At 39.1% G+C, this 26,777-nt stretch overlaps 2 protein-coding genes across 4 annotated transcripts in view; both read left to right on the forward strand.

The window, feature by feature from the left end:
- PRRG1 (proline rich and Gla domain 1) overlaps positions 1-26,777 on the forward strand; it is a 140,507-nt gene that overhangs the window by 89,171 nt on the left and 24,559 nt on the right. The window lies entirely within an intron of this gene.
- On the forward strand, positions 1,154-15,997 carry LOC113265853 (ferritin heavy chain-like). Its single transcript, XM_048213443.2, has one exon. The coding sequence runs from the start codon at positions 10,659-10,661 to the stop codon at positions 11,208-11,210; it is 552 nt and encodes a 183-aa protein (XP_048069400.1). The 5' UTR covers positions 1,154-10,658; the 3' UTR covers positions 11,211-15,997.

Consider the following 26,777-nt stretch of genomic DNA (forward strand, 5'->3'; position numbering starts at 1 on the left):
CACAACTCTGAGATCATGACCTAAGCCAAAATCAAGAGTCGGATGTTTAACTGACTGAGCCCCCCAGGCGCCCCTAAAGTGTTTTTTAAATCTTAAATCCCATAATTAAAAATGAAAAAAAAATCATCTGCAGTTCCATCATGCAATCACAGAGCACTGTTGGCCGTTTAGTTTGTTTCCAGCTTTTTTGCTGTGCACCTGCTTAGTCCTTATTTGTTTTATTTTACACATTTATATATATATATATTTTTTTTTTTAATTTATTTATTCGACAGAGATAGAGACAGCCAGCGAGAGAGGGAACACAAGCAGGGGGAGTGGGAGAGGAAGAGGCAGGCTTCCAGCGGAGGAGCCTGATGTGGGGCTCGATCCCACAACGCCGGGATCACGCCCTGAGCCGAAGGCAGACGCTTAACCGCTGTGCCACCCAGGCGCCCCCACATTTATATTTTTCTTATGAAATTAATATATGGTCATTGTAGAGAAATTTAAACTATAGTAAAACATGACGTGAATAAAATCATTTCAGTTTTTAGCACTGTCAGTTTTCAAATTTTGGTATATATTATTCTGGCCTATTTTTAATATATAGATAATTTTTAAATAACAGTAAGAAAGTATAAATAGTGCTTTTATAGCATGCAGCTTTTAATAAAAACCGGTCCATGTTTTTAAAACAAGCAAAGCTTAGTTTTTGATATTACCTTTTTTCAAAAAATACAAATTTCAGATATTCTACCATCATTTTCATAAAGCTAATGACTTTTCATCCTGCTTTATCATTCTTCTTTAATGGAAAGGTAAGAACTTTAGTGGGAAGATACTTTGAAATTATGTAAATCTTCTATTCTTATCAGACTATTACACACTAGTTTTAACATCTTCTTTCGATGATTCTTCACTGAATCAATTAAATTGTAGTTGCTAAATGGTGTCTTCTAACTACATCATATGTACATTTGTTGGTTGGCATTCGACTACGGGCAGGAACTTTCCCATTATCTGTCTGTCTGTCTTTTAGTACAGACTCAAGATTACTTTATATCAATGAACCGTAATCCCTTACTGTCAATGTTTTGATCAAACTGTCCCAAATTTGGCTAATGGAAGTTTAACTTCAAACTGGCTTCTCTGTTTTTTTGACATTATCTTTATTTATTTATTTATTTATTTATTTATTTATTTATTTATTTAATTTATTTGAAAGAGAGCACATGCACGTGCACACATGTGGTGGGGGGAGGCAGAAGGAGAGGGAGAGAGAGAATCTCATGCAGGCTGCATGCCCAGTGTGAAGCGCAGCTTGGGGCTCAGTCTCACAACCCTGAGATCGTGACCTGAGCCAAAATTGAGTCGGATGCTTAACCCACTGAGCCATTTAGGCACCCCTGCTTATGGATTTTTTTTTTAAATGCAAATTTTTTATTTAGGTGGGTTCGATACCCAGTGTGGAGTTTGAAATTTTGACCCTGGGATCAAGAGTCAGATGCTCCACTGACTGAGCCACCCAGGTGTCCCTGCAGTTGTTTCTTTCATCTTCATTGTAGCCATAAATGAAACACATTTTATTGCATGTGGACTTTTGATCGTAGTGGAAAACCTTCTTCTACACCGTAGTTAGAGAAGAATTCACACAGTTTCTTCTAATATACTTGAGTTTTTACGTTTAGATCTCTGATTCACTTACTAGTTTATTTGTGATTATGGTGTGAGTTATGGATATGATTTTTTTCACATGGCTGTAGAGTTGTCTAAAGACTGTTTTTGTAAAATCTGTCTTTGCTTCAGTGATTTTAGTTGCCCTTATGCATCTCAGTGCTTCTGTGTATCCGTTCTTGCCCACAGAGATAGGATGCTGCATTTCAGCAGTCTTTGAAGCAAACAGAAGAAGAAACTCCTTCAGCAATTGCTCAAGCAGTTCTCTGCCCTCTCCAGCATCACCTTTTCTTCTCTATAGATTCATTCTCATTAGTTTGTACACCTTTAAAAAGAACTCTCTTCACCCCTCATCCCGCTCCAACAACTACCTCATATCTTGAAACTCTGTTCTGTCTGTACTCAAATCCTGTGCTGAGGTTTCCTAGTGTCATGGTTTGAAATGCTAACGATTCCCAAGTTTATATCCTGGAGGGCCACCCCGAACTGCTGAACTATGTGACCCCCTGCTTACTCAGCATCTCCTCTTGGAATTGAATACGTTTCTTAAACTCATCATAAAAAATTCATGTCCCTTCCCCCCAAATCTGCTTCTACCACAGTCCTGATTTCAGTGAGTGGTAACTCTGTCTACCCATCTCTTTGCTAAGCCCCCAAACCTTGTTGTTAACCCTGACCCTTCTCTCTGTTTCACATGCACATCCCATCTGCCGATAGTGTTGCTTCTAACATGAAAATATATTCAGAATCGAACCACCTTTCACCTCTCTCTACTTATTACCACTTTACATCCAAGCCACCGTCACTCTCTTGTCTGTACGATTTCTTGGCCCGCTCCCCATAGTTGATTCTCAAAACAGCAGGCCAGAGTGCTCCTTTAAAGTATCTTCTCTGTAATGTTGCGTCTTCCTTAGTTAACGTCAGAGTGCTCAGAATCACCCGCAAGGCACTATACGGGCAGTCCCCGTCCCTCTCCTCTCCATACCTTCGCTGCGGCTGCAGTTCTTTCTTTACCTCATCTCCTCTGACACTCCCCCCCTCATTTGCTTTGCTGTGGCTTTCTTGCAGCTCCTTAGAAATATACACAGTGCACGTCCTGCCGGTGTAGTCACAGTGCATGACTTTGGCACTTGTGCTTTCCTCTTCCGGATAGATATGTCTGAGCTCCCTCACCACTCTCAGGTCAAGTTCACCTTCTTAGCAAGAACATATCTTACCTTAAATTGTAACTTCTTGCCCCTTCTCTGAATTCTTTTTCTTTCCGGTACTTATCACCATCTGACATCTGTTGATTTTGTTTATTGTTGCTCTCCCTCGGGAACTGTTAGCTCTACAACAGCAGTATTTCCTGTCTGTTTTGGTCATAGCTGTGGTCCTTAGCATATAAAACAGTGCTGGCTCATAACAGGAACTAATTAAATATTTGATGCCTGGATAAAGAATGAACGACTGAATTGGCATATTATGAGGTACCTTCATTTCATAGGAAGTCGTGATTTAAAACTTATTCACAAATTAGCTGATAGATGTGGACTTAATTTTAAAAGCTTTTTTATTATTATAGTGGTATTAGGTTCCTTTCCTTTATGGTTTCTAGCTTGTCATCAGAGTTAGTTTATGCCATTAAAACCATACCATTCACAATAAGGTGCACCCAGTCTTTTGGTTTAATAAGTGTAATAGAAATAGCATTCTGATCCTTGATCTGTTTCAGAATAATGTTTGTTATATGTTAAGAAGGATCTGCTCTATGTTAAGAAGTACTGAACAACACAGTTTCATCTTTGAAGTTCATGATTGATTAATTCTGGCAGTGAAGAAAATGGTTGGCTTTTGGTATTTGCTTTCTACACTTAGTCTACTTATTAACTATCTTTTTGTTTATTAAAATTTATAAACTCAGGTTTATTCGTACATATTTTCATCCTCCCCAAATCTGAACTGTGTTAATTTAGAAGTATGCTTTCAGTAGGGTGGGGTGGGGTTTTTTGGGTAATTTTTTACCTAATGGGAACCCAAGTCTAATTATAACATATAGTGGAAGAAAATGTAGTTCGTGCTTCTCATTCTCACCATGTAGAAATTTGGTCAGATTTATCTGCTGAGTACCTGCTATATGACAGACATGGGACATAAACAGTAAGCGACATCGTGGCATTTGAGATATGATAGAGACAGCGTACGTACACACAGAATCTCACATACACAGTTGTTATCAGAAGTCTCTGAAACAATGCTCTGCCTGGAGAATGACGTGGACCTGATTTGGTGTCTCAACTCTGCCACCTACTGACTGTATTGCTTTGTGCAAACATTTTACCTTTCTAGGCATCAATTTCTGTACCTTTTAAAAAGTAGAAATTATACCTATAGCATTAGGTTTGGCTGTGCACTTAGCTTAGTGCTTGGCACAGAGGAGGCTCTCAATAAATAAATTCTGTTCTAGTTTTTAGGTGCTCCATTACAGTCACTTTATTTAGGAATTGTTATTTGATCTCTTCCATTTTTTTCTTTTTTCCTCTCTATTGGCCCATCAGGGTGCTTTGCCTGTTAGAACTTTAAATTTTGAACCAATGTGAATAAAATATGAGTAATTCTTTAAAACAACTATTTCAGAACTTTTCTTCACATATTCTAGTTTATTTGTGCTTGAGTTTTCAAAATGGTTGTCCTCAAACTTTACTAGATTGCATAAGAATCAGGTTGGCTACTTGTCAAAACTGCATAGTTCCACTTAGCATCCAGATCTGGGTTTCTAATACTATTCCACAGTAAAAGGAACCATGACTATTTAGGGAAATGGCTGATTCTAGAGCTGGGGCAGAGAGAATACAAGATGGACTGGAATACACTGTAGTACTAGAAAGTAAGGAAGTGCTAAAAACAAAGAATGGGAGCATGTCACAGGGACACAGGAGCCAACCTGAAGGAGGTCTGAATGGTCAAAGCTGGAACAATTTGAGTCACAGAATAAGTAATGCAGTATTGGATTATAACCCAAAGCATACAGTAAATACACATGTGTCCACAATTATATGAATGAATGAAAAAATAGTTGAGAAAAATATACAGTACACAAGAATTCCAAATTATATAGGAAAATATAGCTTCATTCTCTGCCTTTCTCCTGTGTGGTTTGGACTTAGTGATCTGCTCCCAAAGAATAGTGTGTGGGAAGTGCTGGGAAATAACTACCATGGAGAAAGCTGGCGAACGCTACCTTGACCATGTGATCAAGGTCAGCGTCATCAGTGATAAGTCATGTATAGCATGTGATGAGAAGGGAATTTACTTCTGTGGTATTTTCCCCCCAAACACATAAACCCAGTGGGATCATGAGAAAATTACCAAAGACATCCAAATTGAGAGACATTCTGCAAAGTTCCTGACTCCTCAAAACAAGATCATAAAAAAGAAGACTGAGAAACTGTCACAGACCAGAGGAGACCAAATAGACATGATGATTAAATGCAATATGGATTAAAAGGTCATTAGTGGGAAAACTAGTGAAATGCAAATCTGTTAATAGTAATGGGCCAGTATTGGTTCACTATCTCTAACAAGTGTACCATTCCAATGTAGGATGCTAACATTAGTGGATAGTGGCTGAGGAGTATAGGAGAATGCTCTGTACTATTTTTGCAACCTTGCTATAAATATAAAATTACTGCAAAATAAGTTTAGTTTTAAAATTCACGGTTCAGGGTCCACAGGTCTCCATGGGACCAGAAAACCTGCTTGAAGGAGCAGCCTTGGGGATTCTGATGTACATGATCAGCAAACAACGTTTTATAAGATTGTAAAGCAAGCTGTTCAACTAAAACCACTTAGTTGGAATACTCAAAAAGCTTTGCAGTGCGGTATTCTCAGGGGTGTGGGTGCCTGGGGTATCCTGTCTGTGTGTATCATCCCAAGTCTTTTTTCCATTCCCTGTGTCCTCCATGCTCCACTCTACCCCCAAGCTGTGGCTGCATTTTAGAAACGGAATCAGTAATATCCAAGGGTTTTAGATCTAGGTCCAATAATTGTGTTTTAGGTAATACCTATCATTCCAAAGTGTTGCTATTTACATTGGTTTTATGTGAAAATTGTTGAAAGAGAAATTGAAGAAAGAACTATATAGTGCCCCTTAGTACTAGGTGTTGTTAACAAAAGCTACACTGGAAATCTCTGATGGGCTAGGGGCTCGGGGCTCACTAAGGTAGCTCGCTGGCTAGGGCACCCAGACACTACTCCCTTCTGTGCAAGGTGGAGACGGAATGTAAACAGTGGTGCTCACCAGCCCCTTCAACCCAAACAGCAGGGAAGCTTTCTGCTGTTTGGCAGACTTCTAGGACTGGTTCCTTTATATTCTAGTTGCTCGTTTAAACTGTGCTTTCTTTTCTATGCCCCCGGGCAGACAAATCTGTTTCTGATCCCTCAGTACTATCCCTCCCCACTATAGTTCACAGCATAGCTGGTGGGAGTTCTGGTCTTTTCCTCTCCTGCTCTTTTGTATGTGGTCTCTCTATCCTTTGCTGTGCAGAAGCTGTTCAGTCAGCCCTCAGTTCTTCAGGTGGAATTGCTTTATATGGAGGAGTAGATTTGGCATGTCCATGGAGGAGTGAGTTCAGGGTCTTCCTATGTCACCATTTTGGACCCTTCGAAAACCTTATATGACCAATTAAAGTAAGTTTTTATTCATTAAATTGTTGATATTTTTAAATTAGTGGTGTTTTATTCTCTGGCATTTGGGCCCTTTTCTAGATTATGAATCCTTTGAAGTCTCAGTTACTCTTTTCAGGTTACAGTAAGAACTTAATTTGGAGGGTTTCAGACTGTGTATTACCAAAACAGTGGATTCGTTCCAGTGTGGGTCTCTCCTGCCCATGCCAGCAGTCTGTTAACCGTGACCTGAAGTTACCTCAGCAGGTTTCCTCTCCTAGTACCAGTTACTCTTTTCCAGACATGCCCTCATAGGTTGGGTACTGGTGGGAGTAATGGGCCCAGTTTGTTGTCACTTGTACAATCATTTGCATCATAGATTTAGTATAACTCTGCATATTATTGTAGGCAACAATGTCTAGTTCATGGTGCCCTGTTTAACCTCCAAATATGCTATTTACCTAGGACTGTACTAAAGACACATACAGAATTTTAGAGCTCAGCAGTGCTTATTAGAATTAATTTGCCAGAAGATGTTCGTCTAGTGGGTGTGATGGAAATCCAAGGATTCCGTGGCAACATTGCACCAGAGTTTGAGGTCACATAAATGATGAGTCAGGTGTCTAAAAAGACCCTGCTTTGTGTGGCCACTCTAGTTTGATAGTCTAAACTCCTATTCTTTAGTGCTAGGCAGATCTCCTATCTTTCTGGGCACTTTTGAGCATAAACTCCTACCTGTTCTCTTCCATTTAAAACTTCAGTGTTGAATTTCCTTTATGCCCACTTTTTTCTCCTTTGCTCCTTCAGCTCCTGCTAGACCTTGACCTTAAGATCATGGAGTGAGGAGAGGAGCATGATCTGCTTCTTAACCCTTACCCCTTGCCATCTCTCTCCTTAAGTATTTTGTGGGGGAAGGAAGGGGAAAGGGACAGATATCTCTAATTTAACTGGTATTGCTCTATCCCCTTTTTGTCTGTCACTAATTCTTTGGTGGGCCTGATTATAAATTGGGTGGGAGGTGCACAGTGTTCTTCAAGGGGACCCTAAAAGAAACCTCTATACAGCATAGTTCCAGGAATAGGAGTTATGACTCCTTGTTGGCTTCTTCCACCCCCTTCCCCAGCTGGCTTCTATCCTAGTATGCATGCCTCACATCCTTGTTGTTGGGGCCTTTTGCCTGGCAAACAGCCCTCTGGGACAGAGTAGCTGCAGCATGGCTCAGGTTTTCCACAGTATCCACCTAACTAGTGGGAAATTCTTACATCCTTGTTTTAATCTTTGGGAAAGGTCTGTACCATCACTGACCCTGTTCTCCACCTTGCTTTCCTCAGATCCGCCCTGCCCTTCATATGGGCACAGGGGGCAGGAGTGAGGTACGTCAGCCATTCCACTGCTTAAGCAGATGTCCACTCAGAGAGTGAAATGTCAGTGTTCTCATACACATATCCTAACAACTAGCTTTCTTAGAGCTCCCCTCAGTAGTTCAGAGTCTTGAACTTTGACTCTGAAATGTGACATGGTAACCTAGCATGTGCAGCAGTGATCCTCGTGGCCTTGTCAGCTACCGTGCTGCTGCTTTGGGTGGGTAATTGCTTGATAGGCAGTACTGTCCTTGTGTGTGATGGCTCGCATTATCTAACAGTGAGCTGCAATCAGTCAGTGAAATTGATGAGAATTAAAACATTCAAATTGGGATTTGAGTAGAAACCTACATCAGCAACTTTGCTTGTTAAATGGTTATGCATCTTTTATTTCATTTGAAAGATGATGTCATATGTCTCCCATAGCATGCTAGGAGGAGGTTAGCCATGAATTCAAAGAACAGGGGTTTACCTGTTTCCCAAGGAATTATATTCCTTGGCGTAATACACTAAACCTCTCCCTCCACAAAAGGAAAAGGAAAAAAGTCAGAAACCACCCATTCTAGGATAAGACTGAAATGTAAAATGACATGATATCCAAGACAAAATGCAGATTTTTCTTTATTAATGTTTTCTGCCTGTACCATAACACTGTAGACTATTAGGGCCACAAATAAATTACCAAAAAGTATAAACAGTTATGAATATTTTAAAAAGCAGCTACATTGATAAATGTATTCAGACAAGTAGATGAAAAAAATTACCATATTTCATTGTGTGATCACTTACTCATTCCCATTTTAACATCTCTGAAAAGTTGAAGTGTAGTTTACAATCAATGACATGTCATGGGTTAGTTGAAAGCATTTTTTAATGCTTTTAATACATAGAAAATAGTGTGCTTTTCAATTCATGGTATATTTGATAGAATACAGCAACAAATCACCACTCATGCCCACTCAGAGATTCCCGTCTGGGTGCAGCCACCACTGTAAATCACTTTTTGTTATGGTAGGTAGCTGCTGATTCCTGTTTAGGGTTGTCACTGTTTTTTCCCCCCAGTGTTAGGGCATAGTCTCCTAGGACAAGGCTGACAGTGACTCTCATAGTTGGCATATCAGTAACCGAAGAAATTAGATTTCATTTAGCTATTTCCAAGGTACAATAAAATCAGTGGCAAAGGGAATTGGAACTTTGCGATAGCCCTACATTGTTAGCCCTAGGTCTTGGGTACTATCAAGCTGAAACAGACGATTTATTCTCCCACTACACATAAAACAACCAACTGAGCAAAGAGAGCTGTGCCTTTCTTTAAGTGTATTCTTTAAAGACTTACACTAATGCCATAAATTAAAACAGCATTATTATTTGAACATTAAGGTATTGTCCCATTCCCAGAGCTAATATTTGATACCAGTCACTGCTTCTCATGAATAGACTAGAGGCAGATTTTTCCTTCCATTCCACGGCTGAAGAAAAATTCATGGAATAGGCTCCAGTAATATTTATAATTGATAGGGCCCATGAAAACCAAATAGATCAAGCTCTTCATTTTTCAAATAATAGCCCCAAAGAAGTCAATTTACTCTTTTTCCATCACAAGATACTGATTGGTGCAGGCCAAAATAGGACCCAGGTCTCCTAATTCAGTGTCTTCCCCACTCCTCCATCCCCTTCCCTTGCTTTGCATTGAACACAGTTCCCTCCTAATTTAATTGGTGATGGTTATGCCAAGGGGTTTTACAATGAAACAACTTACCTCTAGGTTTCTTATGCTGGTTCTTATTAGGCCGTTATTAGGCCATAAAGACATATCACAATATGCTTATTCAAGTTCAGATATAATTGAAATGGAACAATTGGTGGCTGGTACCTACTCTTAGCTGGAATTTTAATTTTACTGTTTTAAAATGCTTGAGAGCAAGACCATTGGTACAGGCAACTCAGGTAATACTCTTTCAACATCTCTGGACCAATATTGTGAATGCCAAAAGACCAATGATACACTTGACAAGGGGGAGACCACTCCCTTATTGATGTACTTTGCCTTCCTGTTCTAAAGAAAAGCCTGTTAGTGAAATGGACATCACACCTGTGGATCAGATATATGCTAATTACATAGATAAATGTGCCCTTTATTCCTAAGTATGCATGGACAAAGGTTTGCAAAATATTTGAGGAAAGTGAAAGAGAAGGTCATGATGAACAAACAGAACAATTTCTGAGGTTAAAAAAAATAGAGGAAACATGGGGCGCCTGGGTGGCACAGTGGTTGAGCGTCTGCCTTCGGCTCAGGGCGTGATCCTGGCGTTGTGGGATCGAGCCCCACATCAGGCTCCTCCGCTATGAGCCTGCTTCCTCTCCCACTCCCCCTGCTTGTGTTCCCTCTCTCGCTGGCTGTCTCTATCTCTGTCAAATAAATAAATAAAATCTTAAAAAAAAAAAAAAATAGAGGAAACAGAACTTTACCAAAAAATTCAAATTCATACCCAGAGTTTTGAGATACGGATTTGAATTAAGACTATGAATTTGAATTGAATAAGACTGAATTTGAATAAGAGTATGTATTTGAATTTGAATTTGAATAAGAACAGGCTGTAACAGAGGGGATTAGTTGGAGAACAAAATAAAGTTCTTGGAAAATAGACACATTATCCCAAAATTAAAAACTCAGTAAACACCAAGAGCCCAGCGCAAGGTCGCCCCGCCTCATGCTCCAGCAGAACCTGGAACACGTCACTCAGGCCCTGCCCCCCAACCGGAAGCTCGGCCCTCCCTTCCCAGGAACCCATTTCCGGTCCCATGCCAGCTCGCGCAACGTTCCAACTGACGCTTCCCTGAGGTCTCCAACCGCCACTGACTCTGCCAACAGCCTCCCTTGCCACTCAGGCTGAGAAATCTCTGAGGCCGCCACCGCCTTCGGCCCCTCCGCTGCCCGCTCCGCGGCCTTCGCCTCCACGCCACTTTCGCTTTTGCGTTGGTGCCCAAGCCGCCACCATGGCCACTGCACCGCTCTCACAAGTGCGCCAGAACTACCACCCCGACTGCGAGGCCGCCATCAACAGCCAGATCAACCTGGAGCTCTACGCCTCCTACGTGTACCTGTCCATGGCCTTCTACTTCGACCGCGACGACGTGGCCTTGAAGAACTTCGCCCAGTTCTTCCTGCGCCAGTCCCGCGAGGAGACCGAGCACGCCGAGAAGCTGATGCAGCTGCAGAACCAGCGCGGTGGTCGCATCCATCTCCGCGACACCAAGAAGCCGGACCGCGACGACTGGGAAAGCAGCCTGAAGGCCATGGAGTGCGCCTTGCACCTGGAGAAGAGCGTGAACCAGAGCCTGCTCGACCTGCACCAGCTGGCCACCGACAAGAACGACGCCCACCTGTGCGACTTCCTGGAGCGCCACTACCTGCACGAGCAAGTCAAGTCCATCAAAGAGTTGGGGGGCTATGTCACCAACCTGCGCAAGATGTGGGCCCCGGAAGACGGCATGGCAGAGTACCTCTTCGACAAGCTCACCCTGGGTGACAGCGACAATAAGAACTGAGTTGGGACTGTTTTCCCTATAGCCACAGGGTGCATGGTGATCACCTGGTTTCCCTGATCACCATGCCGAGCATGCATATTGCAGTTTTGCCTTTGCAAAAGGTTCCAGTTTTTTTCTCCCAGTTTTGCCATAAATAAATAAAGTTGTTTGGTTTCAATAAAGTTATTTGGTTCCTAAATGAGTAAAGGTCTCTGGTTGATTTATATGCAAATCTCTCACCTTTTAAGTTTTAAAACAGGTACCCAGGAATCTCTCCACCCACCCAACTCCATCTATATGCAGCTCAGGATCTCTGAAGAGGGGGAGGGAGAAAATATTTCATGGGACCATGGAAAACAAAAAAATTAATCTTACCCTTATAAACAGTGTGGGGTGGGTGGTCTAGGGCCCTGATGAATGTGGGAGCCTGTGCATAGTAAAAGTATAAAAATATGGCCTGAAAATTATGATTGGGTCTGGGGAAAGAGTCATGGAAATGGGTTTGGGGAGGGATTAAAGTAAAGGAGGTTTTCAGCTTTACCTGAAAACTTTTAGTTTGTTAAAATATGTAAATACTAACGATGGTTGATTCTAGATAGCAAGAAAGGGACTCCAGAAGCCATCATGGCAGGATACCTCCTTGGCAAGCTCATCTAGGGCAAGAGTGATACTAGAAACTGAGTGTTAGGCTGGCTTCCCCCAAGATATGAGAGTGATTGCCTTTGGACCCATGTGCAGGACATGTATATTGTCATTAGGAAACTTCTACTTCCCCTTATAAATTGTGTGGTTATGTGGGATGAGGTAAGATGGGTGGTTTGGAGCCCTGGTTGCTGTAGATGGATGTGTATGACTAAAATATAGAAAAGACATGGTCTAGAATTCGTAATAGTAGATGCTTCTGGGAAAGAAGTGAAAAATGGGATTGGGCAGGGATTAAAATAAATGGAGTCTTCAACCTTATCTGAATCTTTTTTAGCTCATTAAGTCATGCAAATGTTCATGTTTATTGTTTCTCATTAACAGCTTGAGGGCCCTGGAAACTGGCATAGTAGATTACCTGCTTGACAGGTTCACCCTTGTCAGTGAATATGGAACTGTGTTTTAGACTTACGTCTCTAGAGACAGAAGTGTGATTTCAAATGGCCGTCAGTGCCAGGCATGCATGCTGCCAATACAAAACCTCCAGTTATGGGTTTTATTGTACACTTTCTATTAGTTTGGTATAGAAAGAAGACCCTACTCAGTATAAGAGTTGAAAATGTAACAAAGATGCTGAACATCAAAATATTTGATAATATGAAGTAGACTGAATCTCCAAGAAAAAAATAATTCACAACAATAATAATTCATAGTCATAGAAGGATCTTGTACAATAACAACCACTCTGTAGAAATTCCAGAAGGAGAAAACAAGGGGTTGTTCAGAGGGAGTAGATAATAATCAAGAAATAATTTTTTTAAAAATAGTATAATCCAAATACTATTATCTTACATATTTTCTCCTTTAATCTACTAATATTCTGAATTACATTAATAGATTTTCCTGTGTGGCATTATTTTTTTATTCCTGGAATAAAACTTATTTGGTCACTGTTGATTTGTTTTACTACAATTTTTTGAGATGTAATTTATAGATGTAACATTGTGTAATTTTAAGGTATACAGTGTGTTGATTTATGTTGGAAAATGATAGCCACCAAAACCTTAGCAAAAGCCTCCATCATTTCATATAATTACCATTTCTTTTTGGTGGTGAGATTACTTAAGTTTTATCCTCTTAGCTGTTTTCAAGGGTATAATTTGTTAACTATAATGGCCAGAGTATACATTAGATCTCTAAAGTTTGTACCATTTGATCAATATCTCCCCATTTCTTCCAACCCCCAGCTTGTGGTAACCACCATTCTACTCTATGTTGCTGAGTTCAGCTTTTTTAAATTCCTTATATAATTGATAGAATACAGTATTTGTCTTTTTCTGACTTATTTCACATAATGTCCTCAAGTTTCATCCAAGTTGTTGCAAATGGCACCATTTCTTTCTTATAGTAGAATAATATTCCATTTTATATATGGACCACATCTTCTTTATCCATCTATCTGCTGACCAACGCTTAGGTTGTTTCCATATGTGGCCTATTGTGAATAATGTTGCAGTGAACAGTGGGAAGCAGTTATCTCTCTGAGATTCTGTTTTCATTTCTTTGGGATAAATACCCAGAAAAGAAATTGCTGGTCATATAGCAGTTCTGTTTTTAAGTTTTTGAGGAATGTCCATACTGTTTTCCATACTGGCTGTATCAGTTTATACTCCCTTCAGCAGTGCACAAGGGTTTCCTTCTCTCCGTATCCTTGCCAGCACTTGATATTTCTTGTCTTTTTAATGCTAGCCATCTAACACATGTGAGGTGATATCTCATTGTGACTTTGATTTGCATTTCCCTGATGACTAGTGATGTGGAGCACCTTTTCATATACCTGTTAGCCATCTGGATGTCTTCTTTGGAAAGATGTCTATTTAGGTTCTCGGCCCATTTTTTAACTGGGTTGTATAAGTTCTTTATATATTTTGTATATTAATCCCTTACAGATATATGCTTTCCAGATACTGTCTTCTATTCCATAGTTTGCCTTTTTTGTTTTACTGATTGTTTCTTTTGCTGGGCAGAAGTTTTTTAGATTAACGTAGTCCCACTGATCTATTTTTTGCTTTTGTTGCTTGTGCTATTGGCGTCATATTCAGAAAATCATTTCCAGGACCAATATCAAAGAACTTTTTTCCTGTGTTATCTTCTGGGAGTTTTATGGCTTCAGATATTAGGTTTAAGTCTTTAATCCTTTTTGAGTTAATTTTTGTGTATGGTATAAGGTAGGAGTCCAGTTTCGTTCTTCTGCATGTGGTTATTCAATTTTCCCACCATAATTTATCAAAGACACTGTCCTTTCCCCTTGCTCCCTTGTCAAGTATCAGTTGACCATTTATGTGTGAGTTTCTGAGCTTTTGATTATGTTCCACTGGACTATGTGTCTTTTTTCATGCCAGTATCGTACTGTTTTGATTTACAAGGTTTTGTATTATTGTTTGAATTCAGGAAGTACAATGCCTCCAGCTATGTTCTTTCTTAAGATTGCTGTGGCTATTCAGGGTCTTCTGTTGCTCTATAGGAATTTTAGGATTATTTTTCTATTTCTGTAAAAAATACCATTGGAATTTTGATAGGGTTTACAGTGACTCTGTAGAAACTTTGGGGAGTATGGACATTGTAACCATATCAATTCTTCTGATCAATGAACACAGGATATCTTTCTGTTTATCTGTGTCACCTTATTTTCTTTCATGAAATTCTTGAAGTTTTCAGTGTAGAGATCTTTCACTTCCTTGGTTAAATTTATCCCTAATATTTTATTGTTTTTGATGCTAATGTAAATGGGATTGTTTTCTTTATTTCTTTTTCTTGTTATTAGTGTATAGAAATGCAACTGTGTTGATTTTGTAACCTGTAACTTTTCCGAATTCATTGATTATTTCTGACAGGTTTTTGGTGAAGTCTTTTAAGACTTTCTAGATATAAAAGCATATCATCTGCAAAGACGATTTGACTTTTTCCTTTCTAATATGGATGCCTTTGATTTCTTTTCCTTGCCTGAAAGCTCTGGCTAGGGCTTCCAGTACTATGATGAATATGAGTGGTGAGAGTGGGCACTTTTTCTCATTCCTGATCTTAGAGGAAAGGCTTTCACCATTGTGGATGTCATAGCTTGTCCTTTGTGACCTTTATTATGTTGAGGTATCTTTTTATAATCAATTTGTTGGGAGTTTTTAATCATAAATAGGTGTTGAATTTTGCCAGATCCTTTTTTCTGCATCTACTGAAATGATCATATGATTTTTATCCTTCATTTTGTTAAAGCAGTGTATCACATTGATTGATTTATGGGTGTTAAACCATCCTTGCATCCTTGGAATAAATGCCCCTTGATAATGACATATAATCTTAGTAAAGTTTTGCTTCATTTGGTTTGCTAATATTTTGTTGAGTTTTGCATCTATGTTTATCAGAGATACTGGCTTGTAATTTTCTTGTGGTATCCTTGCCTGGCTTCAGTATCAAAATGTTGGCCTTGTAAAATGAATTTGGAAGTGTTCTGTCATATTTTTTTGGAATCGTTTGAAAAGAATTTGTATTCTTTTTTAAATGTTTGGCAGAATCCACCAGTAAAACTGGTACTGGACTTCTGCTTGTTGGGAGGTTTTTGATTACTGATTCAATCTCATTACTGGTAATTGGTCTGTTCAGATTTTCTAGTTCATCATGATTCTGTTTTGGTAGGTTCTATGTTTCTCAGAAATTATCCATTTTTTCTAGTTTGTCCAATTCGTTGGTGCATACAGTCGAATGGGAGTTAGGTGCATCAACCCCCCCCCACCCCGTGCAGTCAAAAATCTGAGTATAACTTTTGACTCCCCAGAAACCTTTCTACTAATAGCCTACTATTAACCAGAAGCCTTATCAATAACACAAACAGCCAATTAACACGTATTTTTATGTTATATGCATTATAATACTGTTTTCTTAAAGTAGAGAAAATAAAATGTTACTAAGAAAATCATAAGAGAAAAATATACTTAAAATACTGTAAAAAGTCCACATATAAGTGGACTCTTGCAGTTCAGATTCATGTTTAAGCGTCAGCTGTCATTGTAGAAGTCTCTTTTGTATTTCTGTTGTAGTTGTCTCTTATTTCTGATTTTGTTTGTTTGAATCTTTTTCTCCTTAGTCTAGCCAAAGTTTACTGATTTTTTTTAAAAATTTTCATTTATTTTCTGAACATTCTATAATGTAATATCTACATTTATAAATTTAAAAAATCTTCAAAAAACATTCCAAAATAAACAACATTCCATATGTTCTGCAATTTTTTTTTAAAGTTTCAGAATAATAGCAGTGTCTTGGGAGTGTCCTGCCAAGTAACTATTGGAGGACAGAATTCATATTGATCTGTAAATACTGATTCGAGTGTGGAAAATGGGTCTCGCGATCTCAGATACATCCGTAATATTCCAGCAACAAAACCTATTTCCTGCACTTGGGACCAGTTTTTCCTAATTTTATAGAAAGTGCTTCTGTCAGAAGGTGCCAAACTGAAGCCAACTACAGGAGTATTAGCAGGGACTCAGAGTAAGCATCACCATGGACAGCAACTGTTGCCACTGACTCCATGCAGTGGGCTGAGTTGTTCTTGCTTGAAGATCTCCTGATGGGAGGGATGAGCATTTCCCCCCCAAAGGCTTGAAAACTAAAAGTATAGATGAATGAATGGGCAAGTGAATTTTAAGAAAATCAAAGGTGGTTGAAGAATGCCAGAGAGGTCTTCTGAATATTTGATTTTATTTATCTTTTCAAAAACCAGCTGTTAATTTTCTTGATCTTTAAAAAAATTTTTTTTGGTCTCTATTTCATGTGTTTTTCCTATGATTTTTTTTATTTCCTTCATTATGCTAACTTTGGGCTTAGTTTGTTCTTTTTCTAGTTCCTTGATGTGTAAAGTTGTTTATTTAAGATCTTTTTATCTTGATCTTTTTTTCTTGATGTAGACATTTATCAGTATACACTTGCCTCTTAGAACTGCTTTTCCTGCATCCCATTTCTTTTTTTTGGGTGTTGTGTTTGCTTTTTTTTTTTTTTTTTTTTTTAACTCAAGATATAATTCTGATTCCCTTTTGAATTCTCCTTTGACCCACTGGTTGCTCAGGAGTGTGTTCTTTGGTTGTTGTTTTTAAGTTTTTATTTTTAATTAATCTCTACACCCAACTTGGGGCTTGAATTTACAACCCTGAGATCAAGAGTTGCACACTCCACATACTGAGTTAGCCAGGCACACCAAGGAGTATGGTTTTTTGGGTATTTTTGTTTTTTTAAGATTGTATTTACTTGACAGAGCGAGCACAAGCAGGGGCAGAGGGAGAGGGAGAAGCAGACTCCCTGCTGAGCAGGGAGCCCAATGTGGGGCTCCATCCCAGAACGCCAGGATCATGTCCTGAGCTGAAGGCAGACGCTTAACAACTGAGCCACCCAGGCGCCCCAGGAGTATGTTTTTTTAATTTCCACATATTTGTGAATTTCCCAGCTTTCCTTTTGTTATTGACTTCTAGCTTCATACAGTTGTGTTCAGAAAAGATACTTGGTGGGGCACCTAGATGGCACAGTAGGTTAAGCATCTGATTCTTGGTTTCAGCTGAGGTCATGATCTCAGAGTACTGGGAATCGAGCCCTGCATTGGGCTCTCTGCTCAGCAGGGAGTCGGTTTAAGATTCTCTCTCCCTCTCCCCCTCCTGCTTATTCTCTCTCTCTCTTTCTCTAAAATAAGTAAATAAATCTTAAAAAAAAAAAAAAGGTACTTGGTGTGATTTTGGTCTTAAATTTGCTAAAAATTGTTACATGACCTGTCATGTGGTCTATCCAGAGAATGTTTTCTGTGCACTTGAGAAGAATGTGTATTTTCTTGTTGTTGGATGGAATGTTCTTTTTTTTTTTTTTTTTTTTTTAAGATTTTATTTATTTATTCAACAGAGATAGAGACAGCCAGTGAGATAGGGAACACAAGCAGGGGGAGTGGGAGAGGAAGAAGCAGGCTCATAGCGGAGGAGCCTGATGTGGGGCTCGATCCCAGAAGGCCAGGATCACGCCCTGAGCCAAAGGCAGACGCTTAACCGCTGTGCCACCCAGGCGCCCCATGGATGGAATGTTCTGTAGATTTCTGTTAGGTCCATTGTTTTCCAGGGGCTCCTGAACTGTAGGCAGGGTGGACCAGAACCAGTTCACAGACCACTACATGGTCCATAGCTGGGAACAAAGTCTCTATGCCTTTACCCAATGCACAAGTGGTTGAGATTCCTTCTGAGTCATTCGGCATGTGGAGCTGGATCATTCCATAGCTCCACAAAGGCACTTCTGTCTGTGGATGGATGCCAAATGACGGTTGGGGTGGGGCAGTGCAAAAACAAGAGCTGTTTTTTACAACATGATACTGACATCAGTCTTGCTAATATTTCTATTTAGGATTTTGCATCTCTCTAACTTAACACGTAGTTTTCTTTTCAGGTGTGTGAGTACCGTCTTTGTCCTGTTTTGGTATTAGGATTATTCTGGCCCTGTAAAACAAATTGAGAATTTTTTTTTTCATTTTTATATGCTCTGGAATAATTTTCATATTATAGGTTTTCCTGTTCTAAGAAGATTTAGTAGAATTCACATTAAAATTATCTGGGTCTCCTCTCTTTTTAAAGATAGATGCTTTTATTTCTGTAAAAATTGGCTTTGGGATTTTGATAGGGATAACACTGAATCTGTAGATTGTTTCAGGAGCACAGGTATTTTAACGGTATTAAGTCTTCTATTCCATGAACATGATCTGTCTTTACATGTACTTGTTTCTTTAATTTTTTCAGCAATGTTTTGTGTCACATTGATTATATGTTCAGCTATCCTCATGCCCCAAGGATAAATCCCACTTGTTGAGGTTCGTTGCATCTGTATTTATCAAAAATATTGGCATGTAGTTTTCTTTTATTGTAGTGTCTTTTTCTGGCTTTGCAATCAGAATAATACTGGCCTCAAAAAATGAGTCTGGAAGGGTGCCCTCTTCTTCAGTTTCTTGGAAGACTTTGAGAAGGATTGGTATTAATTCCTCTTAAATTCATTTAGAACCACAAAAGGCCCCAGTAGCCAAACAATCTTGAGAAAGAAGAACAAAGCTGGAGGCCTCACACTTCCTGAATTAAAACCATATTACAAACTTACAATAATAAAAACAGTATGGTACTGGCATAAAGACAGACATATAGACCAATAGAACTGAATCGAGAGCCCAGAAATAAACCCACAGATACACACTCAAATGATCTTCAACAAGGGTGCCAGAATACACAATGGGGAATGTATAGTCTGTTCAACAAATAGTGTTGGGAAAATTAGATATCCATATGCATAAGAATGAAAATGGAACTCTGTATTATACCAGAGACAAAAATCAACTCAAAGCGGATTAAAGACTTTGACATAAGTGGAAGGTTGGGCAGTGGGCAACACATTAGAGCTACTGATAAAATTATAACTAAAACTGGTAAATCATAATGCATGTTGCCATTGAGATTCTCAAGCTTCGTTACACATTAAAATTACCACCAGACTACATCCCAGATGAATTACATCAGTCTCTAGGGGCAGGACCTGGGTATTTCAGGCAGTCAAACCGGTGTGAGCACCTTGCTCCTCAAAGTATGCTCTGTGGCAAGCAGTCACCTGAGAGCCTGTTACAAATGCAAAATCCCAAGCCTCATCCCAGACCTACAGTTTCAGAATCTACATTTTAATAAGACCCCAGGTGATGAATATGCACCCTGATGTTTTTGAAGCACTGCTTTATCATCCTGGTTTTAAACTATGGCAATACATTGGGATAACCTGGGATGCTGGAAAATAATCATGCTCAGACTTAAACAGCTTATCCAGTTACATCCTTATGAATGTACTGGAAGAAACACACTTAAAACTTATTTTAACTTCAGCAATTATCATTGAATTAGCAAATATTTAAAAAGACTTGAAAACCTTATCTAATTTCCATTGATGTTGGGTATGTGCACACACAGTCACTTTTTAATTTTTTTTTTAATTCCAGTATACTTAACATACAATGTTATATTATTTTTAGGTGTACAATATAGTGATTCAGCAATTTCATTACTCAGTGTTCATCCCGATAAGTATACTCTTAATTCCCCTTTACCTATTCCACCTATCATCCCCTTCCCCACTGGCAACCATCTATTCTCTATAGTCGAGAGTCTGGTTTTTTGTTTGTCTCTTTCTTAGTTTGTCATTTGTTTTCTTTCTTAAATTCCAAATAGTAATGAAGTCTTATGGTATTTGTCTTTCTCTGACTTCTTTCACTTAGCATACCTTCTAGATCCATCCATGTTGCAAAAGGCATGATTTCGTTCCTTTTTTTTTTTAAAGATTTATTTATTTATTTTTGAGAGACAGAGTGAGGGAGCACTCATGCACATGGGGGGGGGGAGGGAGAAGGAGAGAAGCTGACTCCCTGCTGAGTATGGAGCCCGATATGGGGCCTGATCTCAGGACCCTGAGATCATGACCTGAGCCGAAATCATGAGTCAGATGCTCAACTGACTGAGCCACCCAGGCGCCCCAAGATTTCATTCTCTTTTATGGCTGAGTAATATTCTGTTATTTATGTACCACTTCTTTATCCATTCATCTGTCAGTGAACGTATATTTTTCCCTATATTGGCTATTGTAAATAATGCTGCAATAAACATAGGGCTGCATGTCTCTTTGAATTAGTGTTTTTGTTTTCTTTGGGTAAATACTCAGTAGTGGAATTAATGGATCATATGGTAATTCTGTTTTTAATTTTTGAAGACCCTCCATACTATTTTCTACAGTGGCTGCAATAGTTGCATTTCCAGCAGTTCGTGAGTGTTGCTGTTTCTGTACATCTTGCCAACACTTGTTTCATTTATTTTTTTTTTAAGATTTTATTTATTTATTTGACAGAGATAGAGACAGCCAGCGAGAGAGGGAACACAAGCAGGGGGAGTGGGAGAGGAAGAAGCAGGCTCATAGCGGAAGAGCCTGATGTGGGGCTCGATCCCATAACGCCGGGATCACGCCCTGAGCCGAAGGCAGATGCTTAACTGCTGTGCCACCCAGGCACCCCTGTTTCATTTATTTTTGATTTTAGTCATTCTGACAGGTGTGAGGTAATATCTCGTTGTAGTTTTGATTTGCATTTTCATGGTAACTAATGATGTTGAGCATCATTTCATGTGTCTGCTGGCCGTCTGGATGTCTTCCTTGGAGAAATGTGTGTTCATGGCCTAACTGGATTATTTGGGTTTTTGGTGTTGATTTGTATAAGTTCTTTACATATTTTGGATACTCCCCCTTTATCGAATGTCATTTGTGAATATCTTCTCCCGTTCAGTAGGTTGTCTTTTAGTTTTGTGGGTTGCTTCCTTTGCTGTGCAAAAGCTCTTTATTTTGATGTAGTCCCAATAGTTTATTTTTGCTTTTATTTCCTTTGCCTCAGGAGACATATCTAGAAAGACGTTGTTATGGCCCATATCAGAGAAATAACAGCCTGTGCCCTCTTCCAGGATTTTTATGATTTCAGGTCTCACATTTAGGTCCTTAATCCATTTTGAGTTCATTTTTGTGTATAGTGAAAGAAAGTGGTCAGTTTTCCCAGCACCATTTGTTGAACTTTCTCCCATTGCTTATTCTTGCGTCCTTTTTGAAGATGAATTGACCATAACATCATGGGTTTATTTCTGGGCTTTCTATTCATTGATCTATGTATCTGTTACCATGCCAGTGCCATGGTTACTACAGCTATGTAATGTAACTTCAGATCTGTAACTGTAATACTTCCAACCTTGTCTTTCCTTTTCAAGATTGTTTTGGCTATTTGGGGTCTTTTATAGTTCCATACAAATTTTAGGATTGTTTGTTTTAGTTCTGTGAAAAATACTCTTGGTATTTTGATAGGGATTACATTAAATCTATACATTGCTTTTGGTAGTATGGACATTTTAACAATATGTGTTCTTCCAACCCATTAGCGTGGAATGTCCTTCCATTTCTATCATCTTTAATTTCGTTCATAAATACTTCTTATTTTTCAGAGTATAAGTCTTTCATTTCCTTGTTTAACTTTATCTCTAGGTATTTTATTATTCTCGATGCAATTATAAATGGCATTGTGTTCTTAATTTTTCTTTCTGATGTTTCATTATTAATATATAGAAATGCAATGGATTTCTGTACACTGATTTTGTATCCTGCAACCTTACTGAGTTCATTTGTCTGTTCTAGTAGTATTTTGATGGAAATTTTAGGGTTTTCTATATGTAGTATCTTGTAATCTGCAGATAGTTAAAGCTTTACCTCTTCCTTACCAATTTGGATGCATTTTATTCCTTTTTTTTTTTTTTAAAGATTTTATTTATTTGACAGAGATAGAGATAGCCAGCGAGAGAGGGAACACAAGCAGGGGGAGTGGGAGAGGAAGAAGCAGGCTCATAGCGGAGGAGCCTGATGTGGGGCTCGATCCCATAACGCCGGGATCACGCCCTGAGCCGAAGGCAGACGCTTAACCACTGTGCCACCCAGGCGCCCCTATTCCTTTTTTCTTGTCTCCTTCCTGTGGCTAGGATTTCCAATACAGTGTAGAATAAAAGTGGTGAGAGTGGACATCCCTGTCTTGTTTTTGATCTTAGGGGAAAAGCTCTCAGTTTTTAACCATTGAGTATGATGTTAGCTGTGGGTTTTTCATAGGTGGTTTTTTTATGTTGAGGTGTGTTACCTCTAAACCTACTTTGTTGAAGGTTTCTATCATGAGTGAATGTTGTATTTTGGCAAATGCTTCTTCTGCATTTATTGAAATGATCATATAGGTTTTATCCTTTTCTCTTATTGATGTAATATACCACTTTGATTGAGTTGTGAATATTGAACCACTCTTGGAACGCAGGAATAAATCCCACTTGATCATGGTGAATGATTTTTTTAATACATTGTGGGATTCGGTTTGTTAATATTTTGTTGAGAATTTTTGCATCTATGTTCATCAGAGATACTGGCCTGTACTCTTTTTTTGTGGTGTCTTTATCTGGTTTTGGTATCAGGGTAATAGTGGCATCATAGAATGAATTTGGAAGTTTTCCTTCCTCTTCAATTGTTTGGAATGGTTTGAGAAGAATAGGTAGTTAACTCTTCCTTAAATGTTTGGTAGACTTCACTTGTGAAGCGAGGGCACCTTGGTGGCTCAGTTGGTTAAGCATCTGACTCTTGGTTTCGGCTCAGGCATGATCTCTGGGTCATGGGATCGATCCCCGAATTGTCCTCTGTTCTCTGTCCTGAGTCAGCTGGAGAGTCTCTCCCTCTCCTGCTCCTTCTCCTGCTCACAATCTCTTTCTCTCAAATAAATAAAATCTCTTAAGAAAAGAATTAACTTGTGAAGCCATCTGTTTTGACTTTGTTGAGAGTTTTTTGATTACTGATCCAATTTCCTTGCTGGTAATTGGTCTGTTCAAATTTTCTATCTCTTCCTACTTCCTACTTCTGTTTTGGTAGGTTATATGTTTGTAGGAATTTATCTGTTTCTTGTAGTTTGTCCAGTTTGATGGGATATAATTTTTCATAACATTCTCTTACTACCCGTTGTATATTCTGTGGTGTCTGTTTTCGCCTCATTCATTTCTGATTTTGTTTGAGTCCTTTCTCTTTTTTTCTTGTTGAGTCTGGCTAAGGGTTTGTCAAATTTTGTTGATTTTTTTTTTCTTTTTCAAAGAACCAGCTCCTGGTTTCACTGATCTGTTGGGTTTTTTTAGTTTCTATGTCATTTATTTCTGCTCTAATCATTATTATTTCCTTCCTTATACTGGTATTGGGTTTTGCTTTTTCTTGTTTTTTCTGCTCCTGTAGGTATAAAGTTTGGAGTTCTGAGCTTTTTCTTGCTTCTTGAGATAGGCCTGTATTGCTATAAACCTCCCTCCTTTTTTTTTTTTTTTAAAGATTTTATTTATTTATTTATTTGACAGCGAGAGACCGAGCACAAGCAGGGGAGAGGGAGGAGCAGGCTCCCCGCTGAGCAGGGAGCCCAATGTGGGGCTTGATCTCAGGACCCTGGGATCATGACCTGAGCCGAAGGCAGACATTTAACTGACTGAGCCATGCAGGCGCCCCTAAACTTCCTTCTTATTACTGATTTTGCTGCATCTGAGAGATTTTGGAGTGTTATGTTTTCATTTTCATTTGTGTCCATGTATTTTTTGATTTCTCTTTGATTTCATGGTTGACCCTTGATTGATTTAGTAGCATGTTATTTAACCTCCATTTATTTGTGCTCTTTCCAGAGTTTTTCTTGTGGTTGATTTCTAGTTTCATTGCATTGTGGTCATAAGAGATACATGGCATGACGCCGATCTTTTTGAGTTTGTTGAGACTTGTTTTATGGCCTATTATGTGATCTATTCTGGAGAATGTTCCGTGTGCACTTGCAAAGAATGTGTATTCTGCTGTTTTAGGATGAAATGTTCTCAGTGTATCTTAAATCCATCTGGTCCAATGTGTCATTCACAGGCACGGTTTTCCTTGTTGATTTTCTGTTTGGATGATCTGTCCATTGATATAAGTGGGGTGTTATAGTCCCCTACTATTACTGTATTACTATTGATTAATTCCTCTATATTTAACTGTTTTGTGTATTTGGGTGCTTCCATGTTGGGTGCATAAATATTTAAAGTTGTTATATCTTCTTGTTGGACCGTCCCCTTAATAAGTATATAGTGTTCTTCTTTGTCTCTTGTTAGGGTCTTTTTTTAAAAGTCTGTTTTGTCCAATATAAGTATTGCTACCCCAGCATTCTTTTCACAGCCATTTGCATGATAAATATTTCTTCATCATTTCACTTTTAGTTTGCATGTGTCTTTAGGTCTGAAATGAATCTCCTGTAGGCAGCGTATAGATGGATCTTGCTTTTTTATCCATTTCACCACCCTTTTACTTTGAGCATTTAGTCCTTTTACATTCAAAGTAATTACTGATAGGTATGTATGTATTGCCATTTTGTTACATGTTTTATGGTTGTTTTTGTAGTTCTTCTCTGATTCTTCCCTTGCTCACTTCTCTCATGATTAGTTGGCTTTCTTTAGTGATACGCTTGGATTGCTTTGTCTTTATTTTTTGCATCTCTTGGTTTTTGATTTGTGTTGCCATTAGGTTTGTATATAACGTCTTCTGTATATAGCAGTCAATATTGTTTGTGGTCGGTTGAGTTTGAACCCATTTTTTACTACTCTCCCTCTCACCATGTTTTAGGTATATGGTGTCCTACTTTATATCCTTTTGTGAGTCACTTGACTGATTTTTATAGATATCTTATTTTTACTGCTTTTGTACATCCTACCTTTCTTACTCTTATTTATAGTCTTTCTTTCCAAAGAGTCGGCTTTATCATTTCTTACATGGCTAGTTTAGTGGTCATGAATTCCTTTAACTTTTGTTTGGGAAACTCTCTCTTTTTTTTTTTTTAAGATTTTATTTATTTATTTGACAGCCAGCGAGAGAGGGAACACAGCAGGGGGAGTGGGAGAGGAAGAAGCAGGCTCCCAGCGGAGGAGCCCGATGTGGGACTCGATCCCGGAACCCCGGGATCACGCCCTGAGCCGAAGGCAGACGCTTAATGACTGCGCTACCCAGGCGCCCTCCCTTTCAGCTTTTTGAATATCTCATGCCACTTTATTCCAGCCTGTAAGGTTTCTGCTGAAAAATCAGCTGATATCCTTATGGGGCTCCCTTGTATTTATTTTCTTTTCTCTTGATGCTTTTAGAATTTTCTCTTTATCACCACTTTTTTGCTATTTAAATTACTACATGTCTTGGTTTGGACTCCTTGGGGGCTGTTTTTCGTGCAGCTGAATTTGTTTCCTTCATGATTTGTGAAGTTTTCAGCTATTACTTCTTCAAATAAATTTTCCACCTCCTTTTCTCTCTTTTCTTTCTGGGATCACTGTGATGTAAATGTTATTACCCTTGATGGAATCACTGAGTTCCCTGAGTCTCTTCTCATTTTGCCTAGTTTTTTTTCTCACCTGCTCAGCTTGATTACTTTCCATACTCTGTCCTCCAGGTTCCTGATTTGTTCTTTCACTTCTTCTAATCTGCTGTTTATCCCATCTAGTGTATTTTAAATTTTATTTATTATGTTCTTCATTTCTGATTGATTCTTTTTTATCTCCTTGTTAAGGATCTCACTGATGTTCTCCACTCTTAAATCAAGTAGTATCTTTATGATCATTTAAATTATTGGACATATTACTTCCTTTTCATTTAGATTTCTTGCTATGGTTTTGTCTGGTTTTCTCATGTGGGACATATTCGTCTGTTTCCTCATTTTGTCTAACTCTCTGTGTCTCTTTCTGTTAGGAAAGTCAGCTGTGTCTGCTGCTCTTGAAAGTAGGAGTCCTATGAAGGAGAGGTCTTGTAGTGCCCTTTAGTGCACTGCCCCCTTTTTACTGGAGCCTAGCACTTCAGGGGTGCCTCCTGTGGGTATAGCATGCACCCTGCTGTTGTGAGCCATGTTTTCCTTCAGTCCATTTGTCTGCAGTGGCCTTCTTTGCCCATTGTGGACATTGTTTTGTCCCTGTGGTGTTAGTGGAACAGTCTGGGGCCACCTGGGGCTTGAGTTGAGCCAGACCAAGCATTTGCCAAAGAGGCAGTGGCACCAAACTGTGGGGTGTTAGCCTGTGTTGTCCTCTGAGAAGCTTTCATTGTAAGCTTCTATCAGATCAGCTGTCTGCTCCTAGTCCACTGCTGGGTCCACAGTCTGACTGGTATGTGTACCAGTGTACTTTTCTTCTCCCTAGGGCAGGAGTTACTTTGGAGTGGTATTGGCCCCTGTCAGGGCTTCCTGTGCGTTGCCAGGCTTCTGGCCCTGGTTTGAATGGTCTCTGGCCATGAGCATTTCAGAAGAGGCAGATCTGCAATGTGTGGGGAGAT

Source organism: Ursus arctos, chromosome X (assembly GCF_023065955.2).
Source record: "Ursus arctos isolate Adak ecotype North America chromosome X, UrsArc2.0, whole genome shotgun sequence".
In the NCBI taxonomy this organism is placed as follows: domain Eukaryota; kingdom Metazoa; phylum Chordata; class Mammalia; order Carnivora; family Ursidae; genus Ursus; species Ursus arctos.